Consider the following 22,487-nt stretch of genomic DNA (forward strand, 5'->3'; position numbering starts at 1 on the left):
TGTGAATGCCACTAAACGAAAAATAATGAAACCATCTCATCCAATTTGTCCCTGATAGCTTCCATTGAATCATAAAAAAAGGACAAGGATGTCATGTTCTTAAACTCTGTGGCCCAAGAGTTCAAGCATACAGGTTGCTTTTCAGTACAGACATGTATCTTCAGATGCATGGGAGTGAAGAAAGTATGAAACGTGCTTCGAACCACATTTCCTGCAGGTCGCATCACTTGTGCCCTCTGAAGCAGACAGTGCAACCTTTGTTTGACCATCGGCTCCTCTCACTTATTTATAATGCAGACTTCATAAAAAATTTGAGCACAACCGAGTGCAGAGTTGTCCACGGTCCAGAATGTGGATGAGTTCAGTCTCTTCACTTTCTAAACAAATACAGCAAACAATAAATGTAAAGTGGGCTCCGAGAACAGACACGACGTGAAATGTGTTTTCAATCTACAAATGTTCTAGATGAAGCAACCAAGGGAAGTTTTGTATTCAGCACTTTGTCTGATTCTTGCTTACAGTACCTGCTTGTCACTACAACTGTAATACTTCATTCAAGTTAATTAGATTATTATATATATATTTTTTTTAGTTTGCAAAGAACAATTTTCAAGAAGTGTCATGTAAGTGTACACTGTAACCAAGTGTAAGCACGGTATGTGAAGCAGTGTTCTCAAGGATAAAACCTGCTGTTTCTTTTGGCCGTGAGATCCATCTGTTCTGCTCCTGAATCTTCCCTTCACCTGATTGTTGTATTGTGTTGAAGGTCAGGGGCGTAGCCATCAATTCAGAAGTGAGGGGGAAAGAAATATCAAATATAATACCAAGTTTTATTTTTCTTATCTCTTACTTTTAATTGGCTGAGAAATCAAATAGGCCTCACTGCTTTGCAATAACCAATCATTTTTTTATTTATTCTTTCACCTTACTTCAAGAATGAATGAACCTTACACTGCACGAGAGTGTTCGAGCTTCATAATGATCAAATCGCCTCGTTTCAGAGATGAATAAAACGTCAGGTCATGCACAGACTACCTTGTCTCCTTGAATTTAAATTCAGATTTATTCACACTGGTCCTTGAAAACCCCTATTTGAACACACTCGGCCTGAAAATTACGAGTAAGATTTTTTTTTAAAACACATCTGTATATTAAGCCCATGGCTGTGAAAAAAGCAGCAGGTGGACTTTTAACAAATAGTGAAAGAAAGAACAAATGAGTTCGTAGACTTGCAGCAGCCAATGAACCCCACATTATCCTTCAGAAATTTTAATATGCTGATTTGGCACTTGATAAACCTTTCAAGATTCTAAAGTCTAAAATAGCTGCATATATTTCAATAAGATTTCGTGTTAAAAAAAATTAAAGATTGATCAGTTTAAGGGATCCTAGCTGAATAAAAGTATTGACTTTTTCTATGTGGGCTTTTATGCATAATCCAAATCGGCATCTTTGGAAATCATTTGTTCCCAGTTTTCAGTTGTTGAAATAAAACTACAGATATACTGTACATACAAGAACACTGAAGAGACAACGTGGTGCACTGAAGCATTCAATAAACACACCAAATTATCCAAGGTAAAATAAGTACCTATTTATGAATTTCAAATGTACAAGTTTAACACTGAAAAACAGAAAGAGATTTTCAGTACCATTTGAGCGTTCATCTCTTCATCCATTATCAGTGATTTATCGGACACTTCCTCGATCAGTCCGGCGAACGCTCCACTCTAAATGATAACATAAGACTCAAACATCTTTCGCATTTACAGAGATTGCCAAGCGTTTCAAACATTAGTTAGAGCACTGGAATATGATCATCATCTGCAATTTCTTCAATGAAACAAATAAAACATACAAACATTTCTCATTGCAAGCACTTTTTACAAATCAACGTCGCGTCTAAATGAACAAACCCTTATGTACACTGAGGTAAATGATCATATTTGTCCAAAGAGGTATGCTCTGACATGAGTTTTTTTTTTGTTTTGCACTGTTTTTTTTTTTTAAATGATGTTCCAGCTCTTGTTAGAAGCTTCAATGTCATCAAAATCCCACACTGCATTTACACCAACCACAGAGTAGGGACTCGATATAAAAAGGCTAGAATGACTGTCTGGAATGACTAAAACACAAAGGAACGGACTGTGAATAACAAAATTTGTCTGCTGATGAACCATAACCCTGGAATGAACAAAGAAGAACAAAGGTATGACGTTTAAAATGCAGAAGATAGTTGCAAATACAGATTCATTCTGGTTTTCGGGGACTGGAAACACCAATCATTTGTGACTTTGCAGAAATCTTTATAAAACCGAGGCACTTGTTTCGCATCATGCACTGGAGAACACAGTGAGATTGCATATCATAGTGTAAGTGTTCCTGGCTGCATCCCACATCATTTCCTGCCTATCTGAGCAGGAACTCGTTCATTCATCGAGTTCATGCCACTGTGGGTGGCAGAACAGTTTGGTGCTATTGTAGTGTGACCCCCTTTTAAGCTCAAATTGAAAATACTGAATGGAAATTGCTTTCTAATTACTGATACTGTAGATTTCTGCTGGTTTTTTGGCTTTCGATGCATTTTGCACCTCCCTTTCTCCATGCGCTCATTACTTTCCCCCTGGGTCATTACACAGAACTTAATTTCTGAATTTATATGCTTTGCTTCCTTTGTATGGATGAATTACTTGGATTGTTACCAACATCTTTCATGTCAACAGTACTTTTAGAAATATATTTACTGAGAAAAATGGTGATGTGTTTAATACTTATTTCACTCGCTGTATATAAAATGTGTAAACTGACTCTTTAGTTGAAGTAAATGACCACAAACAACAACAACAACAACAAAACACTAAGAAAACTGATTCTTTAGAAAATGTCTGAGCTGGTGAGGTTGTGAATATCTAGACATTTGTTTCATTCTTTGACTAATGTTCTGAAGGCTGCTGGTGGTTGTTGGCATTGTGTTTTTAACAGAAATCCAGAGTGATGGGGAGTTATGAAAAAAATCTGTCATCAATTATTCATCTTTGACACAAATAAGGATATGTTTATTAAAACTAAATTCTATTTAGTCCATTTTGCTGCAACTATGACACTTCACAAAGCTCAATGACTTTGTAAAAAATGCTCATAATTCATGTCTTCAAAATATGAAGAACAACACAATGCATTTCTTTTAACTCTGGTCATTAACCCTTTCAACTTTTGGTTTCATGGACTTTCAAAGGAGGCACTGGAATCTCTCAGATTTCATTAAAAAGATCGTAATATGTCTTATTTTTAGTCTTTAAGTATTTACATCTTATTAGTTTGAAATTACATGAGGGTGAGTAATTGATGACAATTTTCATTTCTGGGTGAAGGATCCCTTTAAAGTAGCCTGGTTAACATCTTCAGATCCTCATCTTCAAACAGTGTCTTTGGTACACAGAGATTTCCTCCTGACTGGACTGTTAAAAACACCCCAGAAGATGTTTTTCGGTTTTATATCTGGCTGTCCAAATAATAACAGATTTCTTTCAAATGTCTACTGACTGTCTAAAAAGTTTTGAGATCACATTCATTGACTTTTAGCACTCGTACCTTCCAGCAATGAAAAAAAAAATAATAATAATTAAAGGAGCACTTATTGCTTAGCTTGACCAAATACAGACACACAGAGTTACATGATACATCCACGAGATTCACGCGGCTCAAAGACTAGTGCTTAACTATATGCAGGAGGACACAATCAATATGGTGATCTGAATGAATCCGGCTCCATAAAAACAGCATTTACAGCAAAACTGGATAAGTCAACCAGAGGAACATGTACAGGTTATATACACAGAGCTAAATACATTAGATAGGTCATAGTTAGTGTCTTTCTGAGCTACATATATCCATGTTTTCTTAAAGAGATAGTTCACCGAAAGATTCGGTCAATAATTACTCCTTATGCTTTGTTCATCTTCAGAACACAAATTAAGATATTTTTGATGAAATCTGAGAGCTCTCTGACCCTGACAGCAAGGGTCCTACCACGATTAAACCACAGAAATGCAGTAAGGACATTGTTAAAACGGTTCACGTGACATCAGTCGGGACAGTCCTCCGCCATTATCGACGCATGCACGTGTTGCTGCTGACGCGCACCTCACCTTGTTCATAAGCAGAGGTAAACAATGCGCATGTGTCGATAATGGTAGAAGACTGTCCCAGAAGAGAAGAAATCCTTGAATAAAGTCATCATTTGTTTTCTTTGCACACAGAAATATTCTTTATGAAATTATGGAACCACTAGTGGAACCACATGTCCAACGATGTCCTTACGTGCCTTGATTGTGGCAGGACCCTTGCTGTCTATGCATGTACAGAAAGCTCTTGGTTTTCATCTAAAATGTCTTAATTTGTGATCTGAAGAGGAACGAAGGTGTTATGGGTCTTATGAGGGTAAGCAATCATTGACATTTTTGGGTTAACTAACCCTGAACGTGCATGAATGAAAACTGTAAATGCTACAGAAAAATATAATCGAATTGCAACCAAGCACCGTCCATTCAAATGTGCATTAAATCATACACATTCTTATTACAGTTACATAGATGTGCTGTAGCTAAGGCGGCCTTTGTACAAATGGCTTTTGATGACTAACCCAGTTTTCTGGCTGGTCCCTTCAGGCTCGCTCTTGGTCTCTGGAAAGAGAGTACAGTGAAGGCACAATCCACATTATGAAACCACTTCCACATAATCAGGTGACTCTTTGGAGTTGCTGCGACAGCAATCAGCATTTTTTACTTTCAGTGTTTTCTTCAACTGATGAGCTGTTTGCAAACAAGTGCTTGGTGTAAATCCAATGTCGGTTGTAAAGAGACGTAGTGACTTTGCACCTACAAAGATACCTTTTTTTTTTTTTTTTTTTTACCAAATATGGTAAACAGGACTGATTCAGAGCAGTGGCACTTCCTGGGACAAACACTGCAGCGTGTCATTATGTACAGTATTTGTTTCTGTGTTAATCTAGACGTGAATATACGAGCATACAAGCAAATCAGATATGTACATCTACAGACAACAGGCTATATACAGAAACAAGTCCAAAAGGCTCAAGTCCAGTTTGAAAAGCACATCAATGACACCGAATGGCCATCTGTGGTTGTTGTTTGGTGACTCACCAGATGAAGCATGGCTGGTAAAGTTTATCTGAGGTGCTCTTGCATGATGAGGAGGTATCTGTTCATGGTCTTACAACAGTGAAACAGCACCAATCCTTTCTGGTCCCTCGATATTCCTGATTGAAGTAAACCTCCAGACCGGATGTAGGTCACGCGCTGTCCTCTCTAGATGCGTGGAGGGAGAGGACAGGCAGTGTAAAGATGATGAGAGTTGTGCTTTAGATCTTGATTCCTTCTTGTTGACTGAGCTGGGATAGAGACTTTTTCACACGGAGCGCCGTGAGGCGAGCTCCTCCGTTGGCATACCAGCATTCCCTCATGATCTTTGCCATCACACGCAGGGCCTGCAGGCAGGAGGAGACAGATGCTATCACAGGTATAATTACTATGCTAAACACATTCCCTAATCTTCTTTTGCATCTCTTGCGTACATGCACAGAGAGAATGACTGCTAAAACTACTGAGCTTTACCGGCCATATATATATTGCAGTTACCAATCATTTCATCATTTGGCATTGGTGAAAGCTGGGTAATCTTTGCGTGCGTCCATATGCATTGAAAAAGAATTAGTCATGAGTGAGCAAGTCATCGCAAAAATCATTTTTTTTGCGATCGTGACATCAAAATGAACTGGGAATTGTTACTATAATTACAATTTTGAAATTTACATCAGCCTATTTACTGTCGTTGATATGACTGCATGTTTTTAAAGATAAATATTCACGAGAGTACTGATAACGAATACGCAAACTATATAAACAGTTATTTTTGTCAATTGATATAAAGCTGGAATTAATATAAACATTCAAATAAGAAAATAAAATTGCCTTGGTAACTGAATAAAGCTAATTAAAATAAAATAAGATGAAGTACTAAAATGATCAAAATTTTTATAGAATGAAAAAATAGAAAAACTACTAAAAATGGCGAAAGCACATTACAATAACGAAAACGAAAGAAATCACTAAAAATATAAAATTTGAAGTCGAATTTAAAATATTATTAAATGCGATAATAGTATATAAATAAAAATGTTTATATTATCACCATAGTTTTGTTGTAAAAAAATTAATAATGGCACTACAAACATGTATTATTGGTTAACATGAGGTTGAATTGATTGTAAGGGAAATGTGTTGGAACCATACGCTAAACAACAAATTTAACCTTTTGCCAGCAGGCATAAATATTTTTTATGTTCCAACTGACAAACGTATTACAAAACAGTGATATTTATATGACAAAAATACACTTACAATCAATACAGTGACAGCATGAAACTGGAACAAAATTATTCTAAATTAATGCTTTCAAACGATTAATCACATCCAAAATAAAAGTTTTACTTTACATAATATATGTATGTGTATTCTATACATTTATCATGTATATATAAATACAAACACATGAATGTATATCATTCAGAAAATGTGTATTTTTAGATATGAAATATATTTATAATATAAATTATGTGAATATAAATATAGACGTATATATATATATATATATATATATATATATATATATACATATATATATATATATATATATATATATATATATATATATATATATATATATATGTAAATAATAAATATACACAGAACACGCTTATTTTGGATGCGATTAATTGTTTGACACCACTATTCTAAATACAACTAAAAAAGCACTCTAGTTGATGTAAATTACATTTTCATACTGAATAAAACAAAATGTCCCTTCAACATAGCAGTCACTTTAGGTAAAAGCTAAAGTAAGAAGCTATGACCTCAATGAACTAAAGCACTTCTGAACAACCCTCTTTATAAAGCAATGTTGTAATTTCTCAACTCAAGTCATTTGGCTCCTCAAACTCTTTAATTCAAGAGCCATTGTCTCGCTTGTCAATTTTATGACCCTATACACTCTTAAAAATATAGGTTCTTCAAGTGATGCCACAGAAGAATCATTTTTGGTTCCACAAAGAACCATCTTTAAAGAACCATCTCTTTCTTTCTTTCTTTTTTATCATCTGAAAAACATTGTATATAGCTGCTTTTGAAAATGCTAGACATTCAGTTGTGTCTTTAATGCGGAGAGCATGAAGCATCTGCTATGGCCTTCTCTCGTCCTTTTTATCACACATTAACGTCTAGACAGCTCTTTCTATTAAACACACCTGCGCACACAGAAAACGCTCCAAACAAACTTTAACTCAGGTGAACTCTCAGTTTGACAAGCTTTTGAAACAGATGAACCTTCAGAAGGAAATTCATGTGAATCAGCACTTAGAAAGAGCGAGGCGCGCAGGTTCTTTGGGTCTCATCAGGACTGAATGTCAGAGTGTCATCTTAATTACACTGTCAGTATTTAACAAAAACGATGAGCAATCAGCAACATGTAAGTCACATCCAAAGTCAAAAAAAGGGTAATTAATTATATTTTTTTGACTGGGCACAGCATTCATCCTTGCAAACCAAAGCAAGTCTACTTCAGAAACATGAAAATAAAGTTCCTCTAAAGTAGGAGTAGGTGATCTGATGATTTTATATTGTAATCATTCTCAAAGTTGGAGATGGCATACCTGCTAATCTTGAAGAAATTTTATGAGTACTAGAACCTGACAACACACCGCCATTATATGCTCCACCATTGCACACACACCTGTGAGAAACCTATGAGATACCTAACACTATAATACATATTATACTCAAAATATCCTTTCGCCAATTAAGATTTATTAGTTACTCCATAACATATACAAGTAGACCATAAATGTTATACAATTACTGCAATCAATTTTGTACAGAAGGCATAGCCCATGGAAACTTCTTCCACCTGAAAATATTGTCAGAAATAAGAGTAAACTGAGGACATTCTTTCTAAATTAATAAATCAAAACATTAAATAAATGTGCAAAATCAGCAGTTATTAATATCAAAATGAGTTTGCTAAAAACAAACTTTTTTCATGCATAGTGTTTAAACTTTCGCATTTTTTAATGTGTTAAAGGTTGCAGATTTGGCTTTTTTAGTAGTGAATCAGTGAAAGTCTCTTTGTAACAAATGCTGCCTTTGGAGGCAATCATGACTTTTCTTGTCACCAGAGAACTAAACATCTCTGTGCTTATATCAATAGATTATTATTAATGTTGAAAAGAGTGGAGAATATTTTTTTTTCAGGTTTTTTCGGGGGGATAAATTGAAAGAACAGCATTGTCTGTTACATTTGTTACAGTTACATTTATTTGTTACATTTATATTATTTACATCAAGCTTTTGAATGGTATAGTATTTCATATTGTTATTGAAACTTCATAATGTTTCACTTGATTATACATTTAGTCAGGAATTATAATTTGGAAAAAGTCTAACTAGTAAAATGTTTACACGTTATGTGAAAACTAGTACAAGTATATAAATAAATAATAAGAGACTTACTCATGTTTATTATCTCTGCTGAATTAAGTGCTTCCTTCTTTTTTTTCTGAGGAAATCAAATAATATTTTAACATATTTTGAGATGAGCAATTCACTTCTGCAATAATCTGCAGATTTCTGTCTTTAAAAAGAGTCCAACATTAGGTCTGTATTCCAAAGAGTCCATGAATTATAATTACTTAAGTCTGATTAGTGCACTTTCACTTCTATATTTAAAAATTGGAGGTGGCATTTAAAGGGTTAAATCATGTTGTAGTTAAATTTTCGAGCTGACTAGTTAGAAATTTAAAAATATATATTTTATTTTATTTTAATTTTTTGTATATATATTAAAGATTTACTTTCGGTGTTTTGCTTTTATTATGATACAACAAGAAGCAAAGCAGGAAGAGAGAGAGAGTTGGGGGTGGAGGTGTGGATCGGGAAAGGTCCTCAATCAAAGATTCGAACTGTGAACGTGTGTAACTCAACAGCATTATATTTCGGTCTACTTGCAAACTAGGCTATCACGCCATGAATCAAATTTTAAAGTTTAAAGTTCCTTTACTGTAAATCGGTGTGCTCCCTAAAATCAGAATCAGTGAAACCATGAAAAGTGCCAGTCATATAAGAGTGTATATGTGGATCATGACTGTTCCCTAAGGAGCTTTTAGTAAGCTTAAAGACGGAACAGAACAAGGACAAGTAAAATATACTTGGGGTTTCAGGCATTCTCCCAAATGGTCAAATATAAACATCAATGTATGTGTTGAGCACTAACTACAAGAAGCGGGTTACTGCATCTAATGGAAGCGTAAACAATTATTAACTCCGTGGGGTAATTACCTTTTCCACACAGGGTGTAATAGAACTTTCTTCATAAATGACAAATGTCCTGTTTTTTCATTTTCAAAGGGTCACATTTATGCATTAATTTCAGTGTTGTTACTGTTAAAGCAGACCTATTATGCAAAATTGACTTTTATGAGGTATTCGCACACTGATGTGTATCCACAGCTTATGTAAACGATACTTTTAACTTTTTTCATATGTAAGAATGTATTGGTTTGTGTTTTTAATATATGAACTAAATATTAAAGGTTTTTAAACTAAAGTGCCTTTTCCTTGTTAGCTAATGGCTTTGTCCTGTTTACTAACTCAAGTCTACTGAAGATATAAATATTCATACATGCATATAAATACAGTTGCAGTGCAGACGCACCAGCAACTTGCTCATGAATGTTGCTCTCGATATGTCCTCCGATATGGTGGACAGCTTACGTATCGACCCATAGAAACAGCCGCTAATAGGTAATCTACCTATACATATTTATGGGGACAAGACCTGTCCATGACTGGGCACAATCTGCCCTAGCATAGACCCTGCTTTGCAAATGATGCCATTAAAATGCAGGACTTGCACAGAAGTTGATTCTCAGAAATGGATCAATACCAACTGTCGTGGTCCAACTCCATATTCAGCACACACAAGAACCTCACTTTCTATTTTGTTCATGTTTTCAAATCACCTTTCTGAATGTGCTTGTTAACACAAGTGCCATGTTGTTATTTTAATTTTGAACACAAAAAAGCTCACAGGCTGTATAATTCATAAACACCTTAATTGCTTCTTTAAAGTAAGTAACGACATAGCTCTAGTCTCTGAATACAGTCAGAGGCAATGGTAGCTTTAGCACATTAGCCGTACAGTGAGCTAACAAGCACTTTCAGAAAGGCCATTTAAAAACTTTCACAAAAATACAGTGCGGTACTTGCATGTTTTGGATATGAAGTTGGAACACAAACAGTTGGTATCGATCCATTTCGAATATCTGAAGCATGAGCTGTAAAGGCTCCGCCCTCTTCAGGAAGAGGGAGGGGGTTAGCAGTTCATTTGCATTTAAAGAGACACACTCAAAAACAACATGTTTTTGCACCTAAAAGGGTAATTCAATGGTATAATAAATGATCAGTATGGTATTTTGAGCTGTGACTTCACAGACGCATTGCAGGGACACCTGAGACTTAATAATATGTCCCCTTAAACTAAAACTAGGTTTTTATTAACTGAAATCAATCTGAAACAAGATAAGAATTAGATGAAAAACTTGCTGGAAATTATAAACGTTGCCTTGGCAGCTAAGTTAAATTAGTTTAAACTGGAGTACTAAAATGATAAAACCTGAAATAAAACCAAATTAAAGCTAAAAGGAAATAAAAACTAATAAAAATCACAAAAGCCTATAAAATTTTAAGGATTTTTTTTTTCAAAATATATAAACAATAAAAATGTATAAATAAAAATATCACTAAGTGGGTTGGTTGAAGGTCTGATGGCATTCAATGTAAACATTTGATAACAATTAAGATGATCAGACAGGGACCAAACATTTTTTTCACAGCACGGGTCCCAGTATTTAATCCAGCATGTCATTTTAGGTCTGATCTAATAAGCTTGTAGCTCTGCATCTGTTCCCCCACCCAAAAAAACACTCACAAAATGTGAAAATCAGAAAACAGCCTTTTAATATTGGGCAGCGCTATCATGAAATGTGTCTTTTACATTTGCAAGCTGTGATAGCTCTGCAGACGCTTAGTTAGATTAGAGGCTTTTTACGACTGCAAATTGGATGTAATCGAATCTTCCCTTTCACAGCAGTGAAAAACGCTTCAAGATAGAGTGAAAACAGAGTGCCACCTCCAATTAAGATGATTGTGTAGAACAAATGCTTGAAAGAAATCAGAGGAAAAACAATTTAATATGGATCAACAAGATGAAAATGGGCACTTTGGGGCAAATAGATCATCTACAAACAAAACCATCCACAGAAAAAGGAATAAAGCTGAAGAAGCACTCACCTCGCAGCTCTGCCACCTGTTAGGGATGTTGGCACGAAGCTTTTGGTCACACACTACCTGCTTCATGTCCTCTATTGATGGATCAGATGGTACAAGGTCATAGTAGGGCAGCTGGTAGTCCTCATGGATGCCTGAACAGAGAATGTAGCCCACAAGAGCATATTTATATACACTGTTATAATAAAAGAGTATTGTATCTAATATGTAACAGAAAGTAAATCCAAAAACCTGAAATCAATCTGGGATGAATTATAATTAGTGATGTCAAACAATTAATCGCATTCAAAATAAAAGAGTTTGTTTACATAATATATGTGTGTGTGCTGTGTATATTTATTGTGTACATATAAATACACACACATTTGTATATATTTAAAAAATATTGAAATGTATATACATTTTTATTCTTATATTATATATTATATATAAATATATGTAATATATACAAAAAAAATTCTCAAATATATGTATTTATTTATACATAATATACACAGTATGCACACATATTATGTAAACAAAAACTTATTTTGGATGCGATTAATCATTTGACAGCTCTAATTATAATACAATATAACATATTACACATGAATTATATTCTAATCAGATAATAATAATAACGAGAAATGTTGTAATGCAATTGTTTTTAAATTAAACTACATAAAAAAAAAAATCCAGTCATTATCATAATTCATCACAGCGTCGTACCTCCAATTGAACACCTGCGAGCAATTTCCCAAAACACCAGACCCAAGGCATAGATGTCTGCCCTTTTAAAAGACTCGAAGTGCTTCATGTTAATAGTGTCATCCAGCACCTCAGGGGCCATATACCTGTGAACATGACGGATGATATTAGAATATTATTTACACCCTTAACTCGATTTCTGCACTTGCTCATTTTCACAAACTTTACAAAACCTGCAGGAATGAACTACACATTTTCTGTGAAGCGTCACTTTTGGTGAAATATGCAACAATTTTCTGGGAAACATAATCAAGAAAATTAAGTGTTACAGTCAAATGAATAGAGAGATAAATCTCATTAGATAGTGGTTACAAGAGATAGTTTCAGCAAAAAAATAAAAAAATAAAAAAGATGGCTGTGAAAATAAATCTGCATTTTTAAAAAAAATACTTTTGATCTTTCAACAAGTTCATGTTGGCCAAAATTATTGACAGCCAATTATTACAATGTCCATTCCCCAAGATAACAGCTCTGAGTTTTCTACTACAATGCCTGAAGAGTTTAGAGAACATCTGACAAGAGATCAGAGATCATTCCTTCATCCAGAATCTCTCCAGATCCGTCAGATTCACAGCTCCATGTTGGTGCTTCTTCTCTTCAGTTCACCACACTCATTTTCTACAGGGTTCAGGTCAGAGGACTGGGACGGCCATGGCAGTTCATTTTGTGCACAGTGACCCATTTTTGTGTTGATTTTGATGTTTGTTTTCCTGTTGTAACATCCAACCACAGACACATTATGCGATTTCTAACAGAGGCAGTCAGGTTTAGATTTTTGATCTTTTGGTGTTTGATAGAATCCATGATGCAATGTATCTGAACAAGATGTCCAGGACCTCCGGCAGAAAAACTGGCCCACAACATTAAAGATCCAGCAGTATATTTAACCCTAGACATGGGGTACTTTTTATCCCTGTTTGAACTAAACCCATCTGGTGGGTTTGCTGCTGAAAAACTCTTTTTTTAGTTTCGTCTGACCAAAGAAGCCAGTGGCATTTGAAGTTCCAGTCGTGTCTGAAACTGAACATGCTGGAGTTTGGAGTTTGGATAATTTTTCTTGAAACCCTCCTGAACAACATGTGGTGATGTAGGGGCTCTTTGATTATTTTTTTTTACTCCAAGGCTCAACTAATCTCTGCAATTCTCCAGCTGTGATCTTTGGAGAGTCTTTAGCGACTCAAACTCTCCTCCTCGGCCTGCATCAGGATGATATAGACACACGTCCTCTTCCAGGTAGATTTGTAACATCTTTAGTTGATTGGAACCCCTTATTTATTGTAATGATAGTGGAAATAGGGATTTTCAATGCTTTAGCTCTTTTCTTACAGTCACTTTCTATTTTGTGAAGCTCAATAATCTTGTTCTGCACATCAGAACTATATTATTTGGTTTTACTCCTTGCGATGGATGATTAAGGGGTATTGGGCCTTTGTGTTCTTCATATTTATAATCCTGTGGAACAGGAAGTCATGGTTGGACAATTTGATGCTCCTAGTCACCCTGGTGTGTTCATTTTTTTAAAAATATCAATGGTAATATACTTCAGAGATATTTTACTCAAAATAATTTCTAGGGGGGCCATATAAAATATAAACATATAAACTTGTTGGATAATATGGCAGATGGCAACAGTTGCTAAGGTAGACATGCTGAAGGCGGAGCTTTAACGGTTCAGCTGCTGTGGGTGTATTGTGGGTTGTACAGTGGCCTAAAACACAGGCTTCCTTTGAAAACCATTAAGACGGAGCTAGACGACATCACTCAAGTGAGTCCTAGGGGGACAGAAGACTGTGAGGAAGCACTTTGACATTCAAAAATCACATTCCGTTATCATCAAAACAGGACATGGTAGTGGGAGTTGTATACTGGAATATATGAATGTCGGTGTGTGGGTGTCACAGTCTGTCACACTTAGCAGTAGTCAAGGTAAGTGTGTGTTTGTGTGTGTGCATGTAGTGTCCAGGGGGTATAGAAGAGAATGGGTGCACCGCTGAGAGCTTCTAGCAGTAGATTCGATGTGACACACTCTTGTGGTAACAACAGGAGGAGTAGCGTCCCTACAGCACTGTCCTTCACAGCACACATCTCAAGATCTCAGGCCTGTTGAGGGGGTCCGAGAAGTGTGCTTCCACTCTCAAAGTTTCGGTAGAAGCTGTTTTTAGACTAATGAGAAACTTTTGAGTTCTGAAACTTGCAGGATGTTTTTTATCAGACCTCTTAAATGTGTCTATTACTTTAAATATATGTGTATATAGGTATGAAAATGAGTATTTAAGTAGATAAAAATTTTATTTGGGTGAATCACGCCATTTTTGTGTGATTAATTGCAATTAATAGCACACATATCATGAAATTGAGCACACAGCATTTATCTTGTTTAACCAGGGCTCCAGACAAAAAAATTAATAAATTAAGTAGCCATTGGCTCCTATGAGAAACAAAATTAGGTACCGAATTATTTTAATAGGTGCCACAGAATAAACATGATTATTCTTTTTTTAAACACTTGAACATTTCAGTCATAATGTCATATTTATGTATCATCTTTTCTTGTCCTTATCAGCATTTTATTCCATCTTGTAGATGTCCAGAAAAATAATGTTCACTTAAAGTGGAAACTGAATGTCTGTAAACTAAACTATATATAATCACAAAGAATTGTTTATTACAGAGAATTTACTTTACCATAACTATGTCAGCATCACTTGGCCATTGAGTGTAGTTTGCGCTCCTCATCAATGCATCCTTTAAATGTTGTCACATGTTTTTCAAACTTCCAGTCTGTTTTTTATTAGTAAAATGCTATTTTATAGGAGGTGTTGAATTTTATCTCTATCATGCACACCACAGGTTAAGTAAAAATAAAGCGCATAATTTAGCGCATATTTAGCAAAGTGCTTCTCTTTATAGCTTTTTTTTTCTTCTAGGTGACTAATGAGTTTATGGACACCTAATGGTTATTCTGTGGTAAATGTATTGTTATTTGCCAGTATGTTGTACTCTAGGCTATATTATAAAACAGCCTACCTTTTGATGTCCATTCATATTTATTTCATACTATAAAAGTAAAGAAAATGATATGAAGGGTTCGCGTGATGCCACAACTGATGTGTCGCCAGCGCTGGTTTTCAGAAGAGATGAAACAGTTTTTCCACTAAACTTTGATGAACATTGTCTCAGTTCTGTTATACCAACATAACACAAATTGTGGTCACCAAACAATCAGGGAAAAAGGCATTAAATTGAAGTTTTAAATCATAATATGTAAATTTATATAGCTGCCAGTGGCAATCTCAGCAAAAATGTCACTCGCAAATTTATATTTTTGGTAAAAATCTGGAACCCTGGCTGATCTAAAATATGATCATGCAGAATAAGGCATTAATATGTGCTTTAGAATGCTAATAAACATCAAATATGCTAGCAATAGTCAAAGTGTTACTATATATATATATATATATATATATATATATATATATATGACCTTGAAAAACAGTCATGATACTGTATATTTATGATATATTTATGTATTATTTTATGTCGTTTTGTTCTTCATTTCTAAATATTAATCAGGAAAGCAGTTTTTTGCCATTATTTTCTAGATTCCTTTTGAGATTTCATTATACTTTTATTAAAGAATGTTGTAAACAAGTAATTTTTGTATTAATTTGTAATATGAATAAACCAAAAAATAAATACAAATATATAACTTTACATAAAAGAAATCAAAAGATAATAATAAATTAAATCAAATAATAATTATTATATTAATATTTAAAGCATACTGCTTAAATAAGGTCTTCTTTTCCAAGAAATTTATTGTTTTGTCATTGAAGGTTTATCATAGATTATGTGTAATCAAGTTTTAATTGCATTTTGAACAAATGTAGCAAAAAAAAAAAAAAAAAAACCTTATTGACCTGTCTACAACAGCTTCTATTTGGTTGTGAGTGGGTAAAGGGACAAAGGGTGCTTGTTATGTCACTTCCTTTTTTATTTCTGGACTTTTCTTACCCTCTACTTCACAGAACAATCCAGAGTAGACAGGGAAGAGGGTGTGAGAGCAACAAACAGGCGCAAAGTGCTTTCATACGAAACGGCTCACATTAGCGCCTGACGCCCTCTCTTTCAGATCACACACAAGCTGTAATCATTGGGTGTTTCACAAAATCAATATTCCCAGGAACACAAAGCCCTCAGCTCAAGCAAACACTCTAGTTAGGAGCCGTATCGCTTGAGCAATGGAATACAAATGTGGGAGAGCGTGTGTCTGTCGACTGGATCGAGACATGTCGCTGTGAATGCTGCAGAGTGACGAATTACTGACCTTTTAGTGCCCACTCTATGGTTGGGTGCAATATCAATTGTGTCTGTGGCTGAGTCGTGGCGCACAGCCATTCCAAGGTCAGCAATGCAGCAGGTACCATTCTTCTTCACTAAGATGTTTTTGGATTTCAGATCACGATGGGCTATTGCAGGCTTACCTGAGGGTTAAACATAAAACAGTACAGGATGAAACACGACTTCTATTTGATTGTGGGCGGTCTCTTTCATCTGGAGCTTTCTTTAACAGCAATACATTTTGTTGGTCCCTTTATTTTCATCTACTTGACTGCATTTAAAACATCACAATTATGTTTTGTGGGACCTTGTGTTACAACAGAGAATTTCTATGAAAATCTGTGCATTGTTATGCATATGTTTCAGGAAGGATAAAAGAAAAGTGATCTGTGTATTGATACTCACCCTGAGTGCCTACAATCTCCATATGTAGATGAACCAGACCACTGGCGGTGGAGAGAGACAGCTTGATCATGCCCTCTACTGTGACCGTGTACCTGTTCAGGTAGTCAAAGAGCGAGCCGTGCTCATGGTAATCAGAAACCAGCCAGAGCTGAGTCCACGTGCCGTTATCTAAGATGCACAGAGAGAGAAACCACTGAATGCTCTGCGCTTTGAGGGATAAGAGAGTGTAAGCATATGTGCTTTTAACTTCTATCAACATCTGGCAGCTTTTAAGTTTCTTTATAGGAAAATATTTTCAAGAATTTGGCTGAATACTTTTTTGCGTGGCTTTTTTGATGCTTTTAATTGCATAAATGGCATAACTAAAATGGTTACCAATTATTATTTGATTAAAGTTGCTTAAAGATGCTTATTATTTACTAGCAAAACTATCAGATTTGTGAATGGATACAGCCATCACTGATATAAAGGACAGTTCACTCAAAAATGACATTTCTTTCATCGTTTACTCACGCTCATGTTGTTCCAATCATGTATGAAATCTTTCTTCTGTTGAACACAGAGTTATTCTAAAGAATGTTTGGAACCAAACAGTTGACAGTAGCCTCTGATTTCCTTTGTATTCTTTTCTGTACTACTGTATGGAAGTCAATGGCTACCACTACTGTTCCTGTTTGTTTACCCATATTTTTTAAAATATCTTTTCATTTTTTTTATGTTATAAATTCATATAGGTTTAGAAGAACTTGAGGGATGAGAAAATGCTGACAGAATTGTAGTTTTTGGGTGAACTATCCTTTTAATTGGCTAAGCAGGTAGTCTTAACACTTTTCTGGTCCATTTGACCAAAACATTTAAGTGACTTTTTTCATTATCTTCCATTGTTTCTAATTACTGTTAAGGGAGTTTAACAAATACTTTTAAAGGATTAGTTCACCCGACAATTATTTATGATTTCATTATTTACGAACCTTCATGTCATTCCAAACCCATAAGACCTTCGTTCATCTTCAAAACACAAATTAAGATATTTTTGATGAAATCCGAGAACTTTCTGTACCTTCATGTACAGCAATGCAACTACCACATTCGTGGCCCAGAAAGGTGGTAAAGACATTGTTAAAATGTGATGCCATGAGATGTCAGTGGTTTAATCATATCATATTTATGAATTCATGAGAAATTTTTGCGTGCAAAGAAAACAAAACTTAAATGTGGTACTCGTGAATGCATGTCGAAAAAAGGCATGGAAGAAAATAATTGGTTGAATAAAGTCATTATTTTTTTTTTCTTTTTGCGCATATGAAGTATTAAAAAAATTACCTAAAAAATAAAGACTAATAATAATTGAAATCAATGCTACAAATATTTTTATAGAAAATTGTACAGAAAATTGTACATGATTTTTAGAAATAATTAACTGCACAACTTTTCCAGGCCTGGAAATCACAACTTTTTAAAATTCCATGTTATCCTTTTAGATCCCCTGACTGTTAAAATCACTATATATTGTAGAATTGACTGAAGGCGCCACAAATAGAGATGTGTAACACTACCCACCTAAACACACACACACATTGGAAAGCAAAGTTCAACTTAATGGAACTGAACTGCTTTCAGCGGTGTCTGACCTTTGTTGTCTGCAGCAATGAAGCCCAGGATGTTCTCATGACGAAGCATGACAGTCTGGTAGATTTCCGCCTCACGGAACCAAGAGCGCTCCTCTCTGGAGGAGAAGATCTTCACTGCCACCTCCTCTCCACGCCAACGGCCCCTCCACACCTCTCCAAAACGGCCCTTCCCTATGCTCTCCTGGAGGATGATGGTCCTGGCAATGGTCCTCTGCACTAGCAGTGGCAAACCTATAGAAGACAAGAAACGGCAGTGAGGTAATTCCATTTCAGTCTGACAAATCATACTTCATACACTGCTTGGTAACTATTTTTTTTCAGAATACACAACAATGTCTACTTGTAAAAGGAGAAAGATGCTTTTTGCCCCTATAGTGGTGTAATTACGGCCCCTGCCAGTAGGGGGGTAACAGAGCCATACAGAGCAGCCAAACCTTGAACCTTTGAAATATACAACACACAATGTTTGATATGAGATCATGACAGTCATCCAGAAGCTAAAAAACAAATATTCCATCTGACGCACTGCCAAATGTACAGTGTTTCTTGGCTTGTACAAAACAAAATCATCACAGCTTCTGGACTCAAATCCTTGACTAAAGATAAAGGCTTTAGTCATTCCAAATTACTAGCTTGGCTTGAGGCTCATAGCAGAAAGCATTAAACTGTCAATTTACACATCCTCAATTGTTCCCAAAGGGCTTTGAAAACAAAGTTATGGAAAATGAAATTGGCTTGAGCGTACTTTGGGGTTTATGACGGGTATTACAACAAAACAACCTGTGAACACATAAATTACCAGGGAATTTGCTGATTTGATGAGAATCTTTGCATAGTAAGTGACATAGAAAAATGGTCAGCCCAAATCTTAGAAAACAGGGGAACAACAAGATGTTATTAATAGTATGGTCTGTAAAATACCTGAGCCTGATCCAGAAGTGGTCATGTCATAGATGAGGTCCTTCAGTGTGGTGCCGTCAGCAAGGAACGGGTGGTCCTTAGTGGGGTCTTCCTCACTTGGCACACGATGGTGGATGGTGAAGCGATTATGGCACATGTAGAAGAGAAGCACCAGCATGAAGCTCAGCACGCAGATGGGGATGGCAATAACCGCGGCCAAGGCTATGGGACTCAGAGTGTCAATTTCAGCATCAGGCAACTCTGAAACCGGAAGAAGCAAAACACATGCTTTGTAGACTGCAAACTTGTGGTTCCCAATCAAGGAGAAGATATACGGGATTGACATATTTTAGTTTTTAATAAAAGTATTAAGTTCCAGACATATCTACTTACATACAAGGGCCTTCAAATATTTTCTGGGACAAAGGAAGGCTTTTTGATTATTGCTGTTAAACACGATGCAACAAAATATCTACCTTGTAATAAAAGCTATCGCTCACACTACAGCACTGGTCCCACTCAAACCATTTTCTAGACAATACACACACACACACACACAAAAAATTAACCTTGCTACATCTTAATAGGCACCACAAGATAGAGACTTTGAAAGATGTTCTTTTGACTTTTGCATCGCATAGTTCTAGGAACTTAGTTCTGAGACTCTCCAGCAGGGTGGTTCTTTAGAAAATATTTCTCCCCCTGGCCATTTTCCTGCTTGCATTCACACCGGGAGCAGGAACTTTGGCCCTGTCCCAAATGGAACACTTCATGTGCACTTTTAGTTTTGCAGACTTACAATGGCTGCCGCATATATGTGTCCGTTAATTCCACAAGACTGAAGGGTGTCCCATTTGTCATTTTAGCTTCCAGAATAGTGCTTTTGTCCCCTTTGTGGCTGCTATGGGCCCTCAATACGCACTTCTGCCAAGCCCGCACTGAAGCGAGCGCCACAGCAAACTTCTACTCGACAGTCAAAGTGGCATTACGTCACGAAAGTGTGGACTCAGAGGAAGACAGCGGAGGTGCCCTTTGGGACAGGACCATTGAGGCAGCTTACAGCTGCATCTTTAATTTGCGTAATTTACATATGTCAACAACAGGTGAATGGAGAACACCATGATCGGAGCTGTTTTTGTTGTCTGTTTTGGGTTTCGTGATAACGGAGATGGAATGTAAATGCACAATTTATGCAACTGAATGAGCAAAAAGTAGGGCTATAAGAGACAAAATCTCCTTACAACTTGCAATGTTACATATCTGGGATGAGAAAAGAACACAACACTGCATTGTTCTGCATATATTCTTCTCATTGCGATAGTGGTGATTCCAAGCCATTCCGTGTTTGTATTTATTGTCTTGTTTTAGTTTCTTGTTTTCATAGTCTTGTGTCAGTTTTATAGTTTTCATAGTCTAGTCTTTTCCTTGCTCTGCCCTCCTTCTCGTGATTTGACACGTTTGCTCTGGTTACTGGATTGCACCTGTTGTCTACTTCTCTGGATATTGTTCGCTTGTCCTAGGATTATTCTTGTCTTGCCCTCTATATACCTGTTTGCCATTGTTTGACCCATGCTTGTTATGACCATGCCTCTGTCCAATAAAAGCTTGCACATGGATCTGCATGTCTCCCATCTCGTCAGCCCCGTTACACTAATGTTTTTTGGCATAAAAGAAAAACCTACAATTTTGGTCCACACAATGTTTTTTTGGCTATTGCTAAAAATATACCCCAGCAACTTAAGACTGGTTTTGCTGTCCAGGGTCACATATTAGTAATTCGGTCATTCATCTCTGGTGCACTACTGCAGGCTAAGTTTCAAATCACAATTGATTTTAATCGAAACATGGCTCAAACTAATGAAACAAATTAAGCAACAGAGCTGGCTTGAAAGAGCAAAGCACTTATGTCTCTATCATCATTGCGAAGTGGAGAGCATGAGAGCTATATATTCTTTACCAAATGTCTCTATCTGTGACGCAAGAGCCAGTGTGCACTCCAAGGTCTGCATCTTTCATTCAAGTGACATGGAAAATGTATTGACACATTGGGTCTTGCATCTGTGAGCTCAAGGTAAAAAAAACAAAAAAAACAAAACAAATTTGAATCAAGCATTGTACAGTCAACGAGACACCAGATCTGAAGACATTATAAAAGCACTATACTGCAACACACACTATAATTCAAGTATGAAGTTATAGAGACTCAATCTTTGAAGATCATATTGTTCTCTCACCTGGGTTGACCTTTGGGTTCTTGTTGCACATGTGTGTGTCACAGCAAAACGGATGTTTGCCGTTGTTGGAGGGGGCGCATTGGAAAGGCCTGTCCCGTGGGTATAGATCATCCAGCTGAATGCACTGACTCTCCTGGGCCACAAATTGTCCGGCAGACTTTGCAATGACAGCAAAACACAGGCCAGTTGTGTTGCATGTCCGATTTACACATCGCTCACAATAGCACAGCAATCCTGATTCAGAAAAGAGAGATAAAGAGATCCTAGTTTAGGAGACATTTAAATAGTTATCTTGTTAAAGGAAAACGCCACCATTTTTCCATATTCCACTATGTTCTTCCCTCAACTTAAAAGAATATGTACCTCTCTGATCTCAGTGTGTGCACCCAATCACTGGAGCACGTGGCACCAATATGATTTGAATGTTTAACATAACACTGGGACTGGTCACTTGTCACCTCATTCACTCAAATATACAGTTCTATACTGTGATCAATTAATCTTTTGAAGTACAGATATTTCATGTAGTCTCTCAATAATTCAGTAAGATTGTACATTGTTTGTCATGCCAATAAAATATTACATTTCAAACTCAACACAAGGTCATAAAAACATTGGGCATAATAAATAGAAAAATGTTCTAAATAGTTAGGCTGCCAACTGCAGTTTTTCATAAAATCTATCATGCCATTATCAAAACTTCCAAAGAACGTTTTCCATTATCAACTACACAAAGAGCTAAATCAGTACAGACACAAGTTATCCAGAATTGCTAATGGTGCAGCTTGCACATCTAAAGTTTGAAACCACAT

At 36.0% G+C, this 22,487-nt stretch overlaps 1 protein-coding gene across 1 annotated transcript; it reads right to left on the reverse strand.

The window, feature by feature from the left end:
• Positions 1-1,579: 1,579 nt before the first annotated feature.
• LOC127973002 (TGF-beta receptor type-1-like) lies at positions 1,580-22,138 on the reverse strand. The gene is made up of 9 exons (XM_052577043.1): positions 22,134-22,138; positions 21,676-21,938; positions 19,463-19,702; positions 18,542-18,772; positions 16,911-17,078; positions 16,492-16,648; positions 12,126-12,250; positions 11,421-11,551; positions 1,580-5,506 (listed from the first exon to the last, which is right to left on the reverse strand). Exons 1-9 carry the CDS (start codon positions 22,136-22,138, stop codon positions 5,381-5,383), a joined length of 1,446 nt encoding a protein of 481 aa, XP_052433003.1. The 3' UTR covers positions 1,580-5,380.
• Between the last annotated feature and the right edge of the window lie 349 nt (positions 22,139-22,487).

This window comes from Carassius gibelio, chromosome B15 (genome assembly GCF_023724105.1).
Source record: "Carassius gibelio isolate Cgi1373 ecotype wild population from Czech Republic chromosome B15, carGib1.2-hapl.c, whole genome shotgun sequence".
Lineage (NCBI taxonomy): Eukaryota > Metazoa > Chordata > Actinopteri > Cypriniformes > Cyprinidae > Carassius > Carassius gibelio.

What these genes read in the sequence shown, in the direction of transcription:
- LOC127973002 (XM_052577043.1), bottom strand. An exon ending in GAACCCAAAGGTCAACCCAG is followed by an intron (nt 19,703 to 21,675) that starts GTGAGAGAACAA and finishes TTCCGGTTTCAG; the next exon opens with AGTTGCCTGATGCTGAAATT. An exon ending in CATTGCTGCAGACAACAAAG is followed by an intron (nt 17,079 to 18,541) that starts GTCAGACACCGC and finishes TGTGCATCTTAG; the next exon opens with ATAACGGCACGTGGACTCAG.